This window comes from Cladosporium halotolerans (genome assembly GCF_011745625.1).
Source record: "Cladosporium halotolerans strain TM138-S3 chromosome Unknown Sca11, whole genome shotgun sequence".
Classification (NCBI taxonomy): domain Eukaryota; kingdom Fungi; phylum Ascomycota; class Dothideomycetes; order Cladosporiales; family Cladosporiaceae; genus Cladosporium; species Cladosporium halotolerans.
Window position 1 is genome coordinate 457,777 of NW_027191462.1, and position 13,253 is coordinate 471,029.

Below are 13,253 nucleotides of genomic sequence, written 5' to 3' on the forward strand. Positions count from 1 at the left end.
GTCTGCAGCAGACGACAATACCGTATTAGGCTGGCGTGTCACAGCAGAAGCTTGCCCGAACCGATGCGAGGAGGACATGGGTTGATGGTCGGGCTGATCACTCGGGTCGGCGGTATGGGTATTAGCTCGAGAAAAGGAAAGGCCTTCGATATTGAGAGGCTCCGTCAATCTTTGCCTTGAGCGCTATGCGAATCTGATCGCTGTGCAGAAGTTCGAGCTTGAAATGCAGACGGTGTATGCATGCAACCATGCGCCCGGCCGCAGATAAGACCTCGGGATGTCTGCACGAGTTTTACGCGCATCGCAGCAGACCCTTGCTGGAATCCGCACAAAAGTACGTATCTCATCGAGGGCCATGCCTGCCACATACTTGATCAGGTATGACCTCCGATGAATCTGAAAAGAGCATCAGCCTTCAACTACAAACCCGTCTGGGCAACAATATCAATCGGCGTCAAGGTGAACACCTCCATGACGATCAATTCCTGCCCCAGGCATCCTCGCCGCGGCTTTCGCCTAAGGCGTTCCACTCGAAGCCCTACATATCACAAGCCCTACCTGTTCGCAACGCATCCAAGCCGATGCGCGTGAGCGCGTAGGCGAAGCTGCGGGTCTACAAGCATCGGGGCCGCTCGAAAATGCTCCGACGGGGTTGAACGGCGGCGCTTCAGCACGTCATGATGGCGGAAAGCCAATGGATCTCTCGCTCTTCTGGACCTCGTCGCCGCGCGCGGAAGTGCCGGAATCGCGTGGGCGCATGATGGAGAGGCGATGAGGCGCGGATGGCGCCGTTGCTTTTCGCTCGGGAAGGAAGCGCTGGATGCGCGGGTCCCTGCAGCGTTTGCGGTGTGAGGTCTGAAGGGAGGACGCCACGTTGTTGTGCAGATCTGGTGGGTTTGCCTACTGTAGCGATGCTGGTGTCGCTTGCTTGCTGCAGCAGCGATCGGAGCGGGTTTATTGGACGCTGCAGGGGATCGATGGGAGGGATGCGGGTGCGCGGATGGAGAGGGTGGTTCATGCAAGCCGGGCAGCAGTGTAGCCGTGGGAGCCTGCGGACGCGCTGCTTCGACGCTCCTCGTATTCCGTATCGCGGCCAACGGTGCCAGTTGGGAGACGGGGGTTTCGGACGATGGCGCGAAACACAGCAGTGCCACGTAGGGAGACGCGGTGGGATGTCAGCTCCGGCATTGCATGGGCGCTGCGCTGTGTGCTGGAGCACAGGGGATGGAGTTGGTCGGAGGGGGCGGATGGCCTGTCGTGGTGGAGGCATCACTGGAAGCAGCAAACATTATGATTATCCCGGCTGCAGTCGCACCCAACCGTGTCACATGGGCGGAGATGGGCGCGGACGCAGCAGCAGTGGAAGGCGAGCGCGGGAGCAGCAGCACTACTGGATGGAGGACGAGCAGCGTGTGTGCGAGGGCAGGATGAATATGCCAATCTGAGACTGCGAGCGATGCTGGGAGTGCAATCTGAGCGTGGGCGTGGCACCGCATGCTGCCAATCTGAGACGCGAGCAGGGCGATATAGTGTGGGCGACTACTGCGTGCTACTGCATCTGCCAATCTGGCCCCGCCTATCTGACATCTGCCATCCGCCATCTGCCATCGGCCATCGGGGCGCATCTCGAGATCGCCGTCAGCCTCGCGCAACGCCGCTCACTCCACCGATGCCCACGCGGACGCCCGTCGGCTCGCCGAGTGGAGCGTCGTGCACCTCGCAGCGGGCCCGGCGTTGACGGCGCGCGGCGGGCGGGCGTGGGCGAGGTGGGCTGGCAGGCTGGGTACGTCGTCCGGCGTGCGCCTGCATCAGTGCATCTACGATACAGCCCGATCGATCTCTGCAGCCAGAGATCGGCTGCCGCCGCGCTCGTCCCGGCACCACCATCACCAGCACAGCGCACCGCCGCACCCTACTGCTGCTCTCCAACACCCCGGCCGCCGACTCTGCCTGCTCGCCGCTCGCTTGCACAACCTGCAACGAGCCTGCGCCCGCTCTCTGCCTCTGCTTTATTATATCCACCGCTGCCCCACCCCGTCGACCCTCCGCTTCTGCGACAAAGCCCGCCTTCTGCGCTTTCGGAGAATTTTTAAAATCGCCTGCGCAACGCCCGCGCCACAGAAGACGTCATGCCGAAGGAGAACAAGAAGCGCGGTCGCCGCATGGAAGGCACGAAGAGGAAGCATGAGGAGGCCGACGACGAGCAGGCATTCGCTCAAGACATCAAGCGACAAAAGTCCACCGACCATGTCGATGACGACGGACGCCCGATCGAGAACGGACTCGACCATGTCCCGTTCAAGCAAGACGACGCCGACGAGAACATGGACGGCGCCTACCCTCCCATGGAGGACAAGCCGTTCTTCGGCATGCTCGACGAGGAGGAGCAGGAATACTTCAAGCATGCCGACGAGATGCTCGAGACGAACTCGTTCGACGATGCCGAGCAGCGTCAGCTTTTCCTCGCCAACGTCTGGCGCGAGGCTGACGGCAAAGAGCTCAAGATTGCCAACAGCCAGTCTTGCTCCCGCCTTATGGAGCGATTGATCCAGTTGTCCACGCCTGCGCAGCTCAAGGGATTGTTCCAGAAGTTTTACGGAAAGTATGTCGGCTCTCCAATTCTGCTTGCTGTAATCTATGCGTCGGTCAAGTAGGCTAACTGTTTCTCTAGCTTTGTTCACTTGATGACCCACCGCTTTGCATCCCATTGTTGCGAAGCTCTTTTCACACACTCTGCGCCCGTCGTCACGACTGAGCTGCTGTCCCGGTCGAAAAAGTCCAAGAAGGACAGCGATGAAGCCGATGGAGACAGCAAAGAGCCCGAGCAACCAATGGAGCAATATTTCCTCGACACCATGACAGAGATCGAAGGCAGCATCGGCTTCCTCATGACCGATCGTTTTGCTTCCCACGTCCTTCGTGTACTTTTGATCGTCCTCTCCGGCGAACCGTTAGAATCGTCAGCGAACAAGCAACTCATGCAGAGCAAGAAGAAGGAGTCCATCAAGGTCGATGGCAAGGAGAAATCAGAAGAGAAGAAGAACAACCGCACAGTGCCTGAATCGTTCTCCAAAGCGTTGGAGAAGCTCTTGAGTGAGAGTATCGCTGGTCTCGACACAGAAAAGCTTCGCGCCCTCGCCACAACTCCCAACGGAAACCCTACATTGCAACTTCTATTGAGGCTAGAGTTGTCGCATTTCGGCAAACAGCGCGCGAAAGAGGAATCGTCGGTCATTCGTACTTTGCTCCCCGACGATCCGATCACGGAAGACTGTGGTAGCGCGGCCTTCATCAACGCCATGATCTACGACGCAACCGGCTCCCGTCTGATCGAAACACTCGTCGAGAGCGCGCCCGCGAAGCTGTTCAAGAACATCTACACGACCATCTTCAAGGAACGCCTCCCGTCGTACGCCCGCAACGACATCGCCAGCTTCGTCGCCTGCCGCATCCTCGAGCGCCTGGGCAAAGACGAGCTCTTCGCCGCGCACGAACTCATAGTCCCCAAAATCCCCAGCCTCCTCGAGCGCAACCGCACCAACATCGTCCGCACCCTCATCGAGCGCTGCACCGTCCGCGGCATCGACACCAAAGCCATCGCCGTCAACGTCCAAGCCACCTGGGACACGCCGGACGGCTTCGAGATCAAAAAGCTCCTCAAAATCGACTCCGCCCCGGACTCCCAACAAACCTCCGACAACACCACCACCCAACCCCCCTCAAAACCCACGCCCTCCCAAGCAGCCCCCGAACCCACAAAAACCCACTTCAACCTCCTCGCGCAAGCCATGCTCCTCGTCCCCGGCGCCCTCAGCGCCCTCGTCCTCGACTCCCTCACCCTCCTCGACGGGCCCACCCTCGTCCACACAGCCAAGGACCCCATCGCCTCCCGCACCCTCCAGCACGCCCTCACGACGCCCAACGCCAGCATCATCGCCGTCCGCAAGCTCGTCCAGCGCTTCTACGGCCGCGTCGCCGAGCTCGCGCTCGACAAGGCCGCCTCCCACGTCATCGACTGCGTCTGGGCCGGCACGCACGGGCTGGCGTTCATCCGCGAGCGCATCGCCGAGGAGCTGGCGGAGGAGGAGGCGGCGCTGCGGGAGAGCGTGTGCGGGCGCGCCGTCTGGCGCAACTGGAAGATGGACGTTTACAAGCGCCGGCGCGCGGAGTGGGTGCACATGAGCCGCGTCAAGGCGTCGAACGATGGCTTTCAGAGCTTTAGCGAGCTGGAGGACGCGAAGAGGAGGGGCAGGCGGGAGGAGGAGAGGGAGAGGAATGCTGGGGAGGGGAAGGATGGGGCGGGCGCGGGGAGGAAGAAGAGTGCGTTGGAGTTGGCGAGGGAGAGGCATGTTAGGAATAAGGCGGCGAGGGCGAAGAAGGTTGCTGGTGCGGGTGGTGGGGAGAAGGCGTAGAGGGGTTTTTGTTTGAGATGGTGGAGAGGCGGTGTGGTATGGTATGGTAAGGAATGGGAGGCCTGCTGTAATCGATGGTTTTTTTTTATGTATGCTATGGGACTGAATGGAGTGTCATGGTTGGGGCGGTCGGTTGGCCTCTCATGTTTGGAATATCATCTTGTCACCGTGGACCATTCTCACGTCGTGGTCTATGCCAGAGAGGAGCGCCTGCGTCACGCTCATTTTCGTGGCAATGGACTTTTTGTGGAGCGCGTACGTCTCATCTGGTTAACGATGTTTGCACAGCAGTCTACTAGTGTACACTTTCGTCCAACCGACGGACTTGGGACCGGAGTGTTCTTTAGCACCATCACCTGTTGCAGCAAAGACAAGAAGGACGACTTTTCCAGGGAGTGGGAAGCTAATTTCATTGTTTTTTCTGATAGTGAGCATGTCTCTTTCTGCTCCTCTTCCTCAACGCAACTCTCACAATGCCATCCTGCCCTAATAGATGTGTTCCTTCAAGAGCAAAACTTTCGCGGAACTGTGGCGGTCCCGTCCGTGCAGGTCTCGTCCCCCCGAACGTCGGCGCAGGTGCAGACCCTGATGGACGGCGTGGCTCGACTTCGCAGCGGGATCGCCCACAAAAAAGTCTGGTGGGGTGACTGGTCGTGCTGCCCGCCAGCAGGTCCTGCGCCCTCTTGTACGCCGTGCAATCCTGTCTCCTTCGTGTCTTCCCACCTCAACCTCACCTCCTCTCACTTTTCCCTCCCACCCTCTCTCTCCACCACACATCCACAGCCATGTCTTCCTACGCCCTCTCGCAGTCCCACAAGGACCTCATGGAGAAGTCTCTCAAGGAGACCGATCCTGAGATCGCCGACATCATGAAGGACGAGGTCCAGCGCCAGCGCGAGTCCATCCTCCTCATTGCCTCCGAGAACGTCACCTCGCGCGCCGTCTTCGATGCCCTGGGCAGCGCCATGTGCAACAAGTACTCCGAGGGATACCCCGGCGCCCGCTACTACGGCGGCAACGAGCACATCGACCGCGTCGAGCTCACCTGCCAGAAGCGCGCCCTCGAGACCTTCCGCCTCGACTCTGAGAAGTGGGGCGTCAACGTCCAGTGCCTTTCTGGCTCCCCCGCCAACCTCCAGGTCTACCAGGCCGTCATGAGGCCTCACGAGCGCATCATGGGTCTCGACCTCCCCCACGGTGGCCACTTGAGCCACGGCTACCAGACTCCCACCAAGAAGATCTCCGCCGTCTCCACCTACTTCGAGACCTTCCCCTACCGCGTCAACCTCGAGACCGGCATCATCGACTACGACCAGCTCGAGCAGAACGCCATGATGTACCGCCCCAAGGTCCTCGTCGCCGGCACCTCCGCCTACTGCCGCGAGATCGACTACGCCCGCATGCGCAAGATCGCCGACGCCGTCGGCTGCTACCTCATGGTCGACATGGCCCACATCTCCGGCCTGATCGCCGCCGGCGTCAACAAGTCTCCCTTCGAGTACGCCGACATCGTCACCACCACCACCCACAAGTCCCTCCGCGGCCCCCGCGGCGCCATGATCTTCTTCCGCAAGGGCGTGCGCAAGACCGAGATGAAGCAGGGCAAGGAGGTCCAGACCCTCTACGACCTCGAGGGCCCCATCAACTTCTCCGTCTTCCCCGGCCACCAGGGCGGCCCGCACAACCACACCATCACCGCGCTCGCCGTCGCCCTCAAGCAGGCCCAGAGCCCGGAGTTCCTCGCCTACCAGCAGCAGGTCATCAAGAACGCCAAGCAGCTGGAGGTGAGCTTCAAGGAGAAGGGCTACCGCCTCGTCACCGACGGCACGGACAACCACATGGTCCTGCTCGACCTCAAGCCCATCACCAACCCGAGCCTCGACGGCGCCCGCGTCGAGTTCGTCCTCGAGAACGTCAACATCGCCTGCAACAAGAACACCACCCCCGGCGACAAGTCCGCCCTGACCCCGATGGGCATCCGCATCGGCGCCCCCGCCATGACCTCCCGCGGCCTCGGCGAGGCCGACTTCGACCGCATCGCCGGCTACATCGACCGCTGCATCAAGCTCGCCCAGAAGGTCCAGAGCGAGCTGCCCAAGGAGGCCAACAAGCAGAAGGACTTCAAGGCCAAGATCGCCTCCGGCGAGGTCGAGGAGATCAAGACCCTCAAGGCTGAGATCGCCGCGTGGGCCGGCACTTTCCCTCTGCCTATCTAAGTTCTTTGATTCCTGAAAGAGCTTGGGGCTTAGACGAAGGGAGGGAAAGCATTTTGGGATTCGGCGTTGATTACATTGGGCATGAGACATGGGAGAACGAAGGGATCGAAAAAGAGGTCATTCAACAAAGACTGTTTTTTGTGTAAGCGACGGTGTTTTTGTGGGATTTACAAAATGGGAAAAAGAGAAAAATGGTTGCCACAAAAGAGACGAGAGATTCGTCTCTTCTTGTGGAAGTATGCTTTACGCATTTATTCTTCATGTATCAGAAATACAAAACGAAACGAAGGGGGAGAGCGTGCGTCAACCTGCCGCTCTTCTTTCATTATTCAATGCCTTGCTGTCCTTCCTTTTATCCTTGCTGTGATCGTGTGAGACTGTTACTCGCTTTCTTCGAATCTTCTCTCCTTCGCCGCCTATGCAGACTCCTTATGCTAGGACCATTATTTCTATTTTCCCATGACTGCCTTCCGCCTCTGATGGTTTCCGCAAGGCGGCTTCACATCTCACCCGCCTTGTGCCAGCGCGGTCCCAACGTGGGCGGCTCTGTTTCCAAGCCGGCGGCCGCGGATATTTCCCAGCATCCAGTAGCGGAATCAGTACCCGCGCAGAGCAGATCACCTCACATGACCCCACCTCCACCGCTGCGAACCCTCCTCTTCCAGCTCCCAGCCGGCCCGCAGCAGCTCGCCCTTCACTCCCACAAATCCGCTGTCCGGCGTGGAGCGCTGCGCGCTTCTATCCAGAGCCACTGCCCTTTCCTTTTCTCCGTGTCCACAGAACCTCAGTCGTCCCCCCTACTCCCCCTCCTCGCCGCCTTCTTCCTACTAACCGCCTCCTTCAACCTCCTCCTCCCTGCCGCCTCCGCCTTCTGCAACCTCTCCACGCGCTCCTTCTGCCCCGCCGCCGTCTCGTTCGGTACGCTCTCTTTCCCCGCCTCGAGCAGCAGAGCGTGCAGTTTGCGGAAGCACGCGTTCGCGTTGTCGGCTTGTTTGCGGGCGTCGTCCGACTGGATTATGAGGGCGTTGGTTTTGGGCGCCGCGTAGCGGCTGGAGAGCACGGGGGCGTGTAAGGGCGGGGGGAGCAGGGGGAGGAGAGAGGGGAGGGGGAGGCGGAGGGTGGCTTTGGAGGAGACTCTGCGTTTTTAGGGATTAGTGGTTGGGTTTTTTGGGGCCCACAGGTGAGGAGGGGACGCACTTATTGACGTTTTGGCCGCCGGGGCCAGAGGACCGCGAGAAGGTGATTTCGCAGAGCGAGTGTGGGATTGTGTCGGGGTTGAGCTCGGAGAGCCATTTGCGCGCGGCGGAGAGGTCTTCGTCGGAGTATTGGGGCGAGCCGCGTTTGGAGGCGTAGGTTCGGAAGGGTGGTGGGGCGCGGAGGAGGAAGGGTGTTGTTCTTATTGAGGCGAGGTTGAGGAGAGCATTGCGCTGCATGATGGCGAGTTGCGGGAGAGTTGTTGTTTGGGTTTGAGAGGTACCTCACAGATGCGCGAGCTTGACATGTGAAAGTGGAAGCTTGAAGTGCCCGCTACTAAATGTGAAGCTTTGCTGAAGACGGAATTGCGAGGACGCTCCGTTCTATGTCCCTACATGCATGGACTGACCTCGTTCGGTTCCATTGGATGTAAAAGTTATCTCGAATGAAGAAGTGCACCATTGGCAATGCAGATGGCATTCAATATGATCAAGAAAAGCAAAAAAAGAGTGAAGAACATCTGTTACAAACCCCCGGAATCGAACCGGGAACCTTCTGTGCTGCCATCAGCTTGCAAGTTGCAACTGTTGTTAGACAGAAATCATAACCGCTAGACCAGGCTTGCTAGTTACAACTCGTCGTTGAATTGATGAAAGCGCGCAGCGTCGGAATATATATATACTCTTATTTGCAAAGAGGCCGCAGCCTCAGCTCTAACGTCAATCGCTGTACTAGGTAGCGCTGTCACATCAAATTCCGAAGGCATTCATGCGCTTTGAAACGGGCTCGATACAGCACGACAACCACAGTCCGAAACCAAAATGACAGAACAGATAAAGCTCGGGTATTTGCTGTCGACCGCAATTCAGATCGTGACAATTAAGCTAACCCCAACCTTCACAGCAAAGACGCCGCGACCAACGCCCGTGGCATCCCGTATGCGCCCTTCGTCGAGCGGGTTGAAGACTATGTGACGACCCGCGCGGACGTCGAGAAGACGCTGCAGAGTTTCTCTGAGATGATTTCGTACGTTCTCATTTGCTCCGGCATCTAGAGTGCGGATAAGCAACCTGCGGGCGCTGACCATTCAACTCAGGAAATACCAGTTCATGGAGTCGAGCACACAGAAGCGCGCTCTAGGCCTCAAAGACAAAATCCCGGATATTGAGAAGACACTGGAGACAGTTCAATTCCTTGCTTCGAGAGATGTACGTTCACTTACTCGATTCACCCCAAAGACTCACCCAAAACTAACGCCACCACCTCACCCAGGACGACGCCGAACCCCTCGAGACCTCCTTCGAGCTGAACGACACTCTCTACGCCAAAGCCAACATCGCCAAAGTCGACGAGGTGTACCTCTGGCTCGGTGTACGTTCACGTCTCTTCCATCTTTCCCTAAAGGTCTACCGAGACTGACTTTCCTTCTCCACCTAGGCCAACGTTATGCTCTCCTACCCGATTCCCGAAGCAACCGAGCTGCTAACAGGCAAGCTGAGCGCCGCACGCCAGAGCTTGAGCAACTGTGAGGAGGACTTGGATTTCCTTCGCGAGCAGATTACCGTACGTCTTGTCCATTTTTCCCCCTCTCCTTTTGGCCCTCCTTGCGATTGCAGGCAAGACGTAGCGTCATCTGGACATAGTTTCTTTTGCTTTCCACAATTAATAATCCGACTGACGAGCGGATCCCACAGACAATGGAAGTCGCCACGGCGCGCGTGTACAACTGGGACGTGGGACAGAAGCGGAAGGAGAAGGAGGCAGAGGGCAGCTGAGCGAGTATTCTAGTCGCCTCGAAACGATTAGTGATAGCAGATCAACCAAAATCCAGAAAACCAACTTCACGTTACTAGCAACACTATCGCAAGAACCAATGCACGAGACCACTGGGAGTTAATGGTGTATTTGATTTGTTCGTTTTTGTTTTCTTTCACTCTGTCTGCGAAGCTTATTATCACCCCCATCTGTTTCCCTCCACTGTCCACACCTCAGAACCACTCGCGAGCTCTCAAAAGCACGAACGACGCTTCTTTGGTATATGTACATCCAGCGAAACCAAGAAATCGCGATCGACGAATAGGAGAGAAAAGAAAAACAAAACAGAAGGAGCCCGCATGAAAAGACGCAGAACAAAAGCAACCTCTTGGTATCCAACATCGCGAAGCACACACAGACAGACCCCCAAACAGCAAGAAAGAAGAACAACCACCTCGACTCCTAATCAAGCGCAATGACCTCCTGGCCCCCTCCCGCAGCTTCCTTCTTCTTCCCCCCATCCCCACTCTCACCTCCCACCTTCCCCTCAAACCCCCTAACAACCCCATCAATCCTCTCCAGCGCCCTCCCAACCCCAACCGCATCCGCCGCAACCCCACTGCCCAGCCCCAAAAAGTGCTCGTCGCCCGGATCGCTCCAAATCTCCCGCAGAGCCTTGAGGAGCTCCTCGGGCAAACTCTCCGCGTTCGCGCGCGTGCGCTCCTGCTCGACGTGCCAGCGCACGGTGCGCCGCGCCGAGGCGGGGTCTGCGCGGCCGCGCGCGCGCAGGCTGAAGGTTATCTGCGGGTGGGGCGGCTTGTATTTCAGGCTGTACCAGGAGACGTTGCGGATGTGGAGGAGCGGGGAGGCGCGGGTTGGGTGGGCTTTTTGGATGGTTTCGATGGTTTGGAGCACGGGCAGGCTGAGGTGCAGGGTGTGCATTGTCGTGCTGAAGGCGGTCGCGGGGGGAAGAGAGGGGTTGTTGAAGTTTTGCTCGAGGAGGGCGCGGATGAGGAGGTGCGGGTTGGAGTCGGGCGGGGAGAGGCGGAGTTTGATGGGCTGAGATGGTTCGGTTGGGAAGGTGATTTGGGCGCTGAGGGAGGCGTTGGGGCCGTAGGTGAAGGCGAGGCGGTGGAGGGTTGCGGTCGAGCAGGTGTCGCCGCAGGATTTGAGGACTGCTAGGCAGTGGTCTAGGCGCTTGATGGCGGATAGTTTTCCTCGGATTTCCTCCATGAAAGGCTTCCCGAAGGGTGTGCGGAATTTGACGGCCAGGCCTCCCGTTTCGTTCATGGCGAGGTCCTGGTCGTGGCTGTTGTTGGTGAGATTTTTTCGAAGCTCCTTGAAAGACTTGTCGTGTAGTGCTAATCGCAAGTCATGCCGTACCAGTAAGCGGTCAGAGGTCCCACTGGGGAGCTTGCTGTCATCGCCGTGGTGTGTTAGTCGGACGAGCTCTTGAGCCCAAGGCTTCCAGTTCTTCTCCCGTGTAGGGTTCATCAGCCTTGAGAAATTGATGAATATCGCCGGGAGAGTTTGTTGAGCGTCGCTAGCGTCACTCGAGATTAGCGAAGGCTTCTCAAAGTAGTAAGGGACGTGTTCGTGATCAAGTTCCATGGCGAGTGATGTGTAGGATACCTCTGCGAGAGCAGCCTTCTCGATCTGCAGCAACAATCTCCGCGACACCATCGCATCGGATGTGGCAGGAGTTCGAAGCCTTCTCGCATTGACGATGACTCTGTGCTTTGCGCCATCGATTTCCTTGAGCTGGACAATCCACCAACGGCTGCCTGAAAGACCGACTGTGAGGCAGATTGCCCACTCTTTACCCCAGTTCTCAGCAGGGACGAAAATTTCTCTCTGCCAGAGATCTTCCCCGAAGAATACGCGGAGATTGTCCTGTCGCGCAAGGTCTACAACTGGGTGCCATCCAAGTGAATGTATTGACTTGTCGACTGACTCCAACACAAGTGCAGATATCATCGAAGCGAGTCGCCTTGGGATATCAGTAGTCGGGTCAGTGTTGAGACGTTGCTGCGTTTTCCTGGTAGCAGGCGTAGACGGCGATATTGAGAACTGTCCAGTTATAGGCTCCACAATCACTCGAACCGGAGATCGTAACGATGGGAGGTTCATGACTAATGCGCAGTCATCTGGGTTGTCGTTTGAGGTGCTCAGTTCCGCTGAGAATTTCGATTGCGGAGGCACAAATCTTATAAGGTCGTCCTTGACATGGCGTAGGAGAGATGACGAGTGTTTGGCGATGGCTTGCAGCAGGATCGCCTCCAGATCGATGTGACCCCAGTCAATGTCCAGTTTGGCGTCCGGGACCTGAACACCGCGTTGAAACCATCTTACGGAGATTTCTGGCGTCGGATTCAGTACTGTTCTCCCATCCTTGGTTCTGCCGCTGCCAATTCCCAGCTCTAACCAGGATTTTCTTCCAGGCCTTCCGGTCCAATAGCTTACGACGACTATTCGGCGAATTTTTTGGACGCTGATTGCATCGAACCACTTGCCGCGCAAGAGATCGAACACCTGGCTGTGTAATACAGTCAACTTGTGTGTCAACACGTAGTTGTGCAAAACGTCGTAGCAGCCCTGAAGGCCTTTCGCTGCGATAGCCTTGTTGACTTCCATTTCGCAAAAGTTTTGAATAAAGTCGTTCAGCTGCTCAGGTGCTGGAGAGTACAAGAATCGCAGCTCGATAAAGAAGAACGGACTTTGAGGGTCCTCGTCCGCTACTGCGAGATCAACAGCAAATTCACCGGGTACTGAGAATGTTGCGCGTCCGTCGGCTACTGTGTACTGATTCAGGTGGTACGGAAGTTCTTCGTTCAGCGTCAATCTCGTGGCGAGCGTGACATTCATGTCCTTAAGAGTCCGTAATAGTTCCTTGCCTGTCATTTTGGGAGGAGTGATGTAACCAAGATCCGTCAGCGTAGACTTTCCCGTGGCCAGAAGTTCCAGTGCACCTTCGATGTTCGGGTTGGGCATTTTCGCTTGACTCATGGCCAGCTTCATTTCGCCCACTGCAGTCGTCGCCTGGACGTGACAGAAGTTCGATCGTCCGAGGTGCGCGTTCACGTCTATTATCCCGGCAAACGCTTCGGCATCTTTGCTCCAGTCATTGATCACCAGCGCCTTGATGAAGCGCTCTCGTTGCTCCTGAGCAAAGTTCATCAAGTTGTTCTTCTTCTTCAAACTCACAGCATCCGTGTCCTGTTCGGATGTCACGCCGTTGGGCTGAGCTGCTTGCTGTGGAACCTTCTCGTTTGCCATCCGCGCGATGAGGTCGTTCAAGTCGGTGAAGCACTTCTCCGCAGTGCGGATCATGAGCTTTCCAAGAGACTTGTTCTCCACGCCCTCGCGCCATGATTGATCCAAAGGCGGCGGCGTTAGGGGATTTGCCGACGACGACCGTGCTCCGCTTCCTCCATTTTCCTGCAGCACTCCGTTGGGAACGACTCCATTGGGCCCGGTCGCGACGGCGCCATTGCTCTGAGGCTGTCCGACCCCTTGAGTCTCACCTGCTTCTGACACATGGGTGCGATCCTTCTTAAAGCCTTGCGACCCTGCGGCGTTCGCTTGTTCTTCCATCATCAGCCTGCCGGGCATCTCCTCACCATGCCCGGCGCGCTCTTCTCCCGCCGGCGCTCCGCCTTGCGCCGTGCCTCCGGCA

At 57.7% G+C, this 13,253-nt stretch overlaps 5 protein-coding genes across 5 annotated transcripts; 3 read left to right on the forward strand and 2 right to left on the reverse strand.

Moving 5' to 3' along the window:
- Positions 1–1,849: 1,849 nt before the first annotated feature.
- WHR41_04391 (uncharacterized protein) lies at positions 1,850–4,412 on the forward strand (the record flags this gene model as incomplete). Its single annotated transcript, XM_069372997.1, has 2 exons — positions 1,850–2,602; positions 2,672–4,412. The coding sequence occupies exons 1-2, from the start codon at positions 2,130–2,132 to the stop codon at positions 4,410–4,412; spliced, it is 2,214 nt and encodes a 737-aa protein (XP_069230342.1). The 5' UTR covers positions 1,850–2,129.
- Positions 4,413–5,197: 785 nt separating this feature from the next.
- Positions 5,198–6,628, forward strand: for (Serine hydroxymethyltransferase, cytosolic; the record flags this gene model as incomplete). Its single annotated transcript, XM_069372998.1, has 1 exon — positions 5,198–6,628. The coding sequence occupies one exon, from the start codon at positions 5,198–5,200 to the stop codon at positions 6,626–6,628; it is 1,431 nt and encodes a 476-aa protein (XP_069230339.1).
- A 784-nt stretch (positions 6,629–7,412) lies between these two features.
- Positions 7,413–8,322, reverse strand: WHR41_04393 (uncharacterized protein; the record flags this gene model as incomplete). Its single annotated transcript, XM_069372999.1, has 2 exons — positions 7,826–8,322; positions 7,413–7,764 (listed from the first exon to the last, which is right to left on the reverse strand). The coding sequence occupies exons 1-2, from the start codon at positions 8,059–8,061 to the stop codon at positions 7,413–7,415; spliced, it is 588 nt and encodes a 195-aa protein (XP_069230340.1). The 5' UTR covers positions 8,062–8,322.
- A 233-nt stretch (positions 8,323–8,555) lies between these two features.
- Positions 8,556–9,680, forward strand: PRF1 (Prefoldin subunit 3). The gene is made up of 6 exons (XM_069373000.1): positions 8,556–8,666; positions 8,726–8,848; positions 8,919–9,030; positions 9,095–9,193; positions 9,260–9,385; positions 9,517–9,680. Exons 1-6 carry the CDS (start codon positions 8,644–8,646, stop codon positions 9,595–9,597), a joined length of 564 nt encoding a protein of 187 aa, XP_069230337.1. The 5' UTR covers positions 8,556–8,643; the 3' UTR covers positions 9,598–9,680.
- A 359-nt stretch (positions 9,681–10,039) lies between these two features.
- On the reverse strand, positions 10,040–13,189 carry WHR41_04395 (uncharacterized protein; the record flags this gene model as incomplete). The annotated part of the gene is made up of 1 exon (XM_069373001.1): positions 10,040–13,189. One exon carries the CDS (start codon positions 13,187–13,189, stop codon positions 10,040–10,042), a length of 3,150 nt encoding a protein of 1,049 aa, XP_069230338.1.
- Between the last annotated feature and the right edge of the window lie 64 nt (positions 13,190–13,253).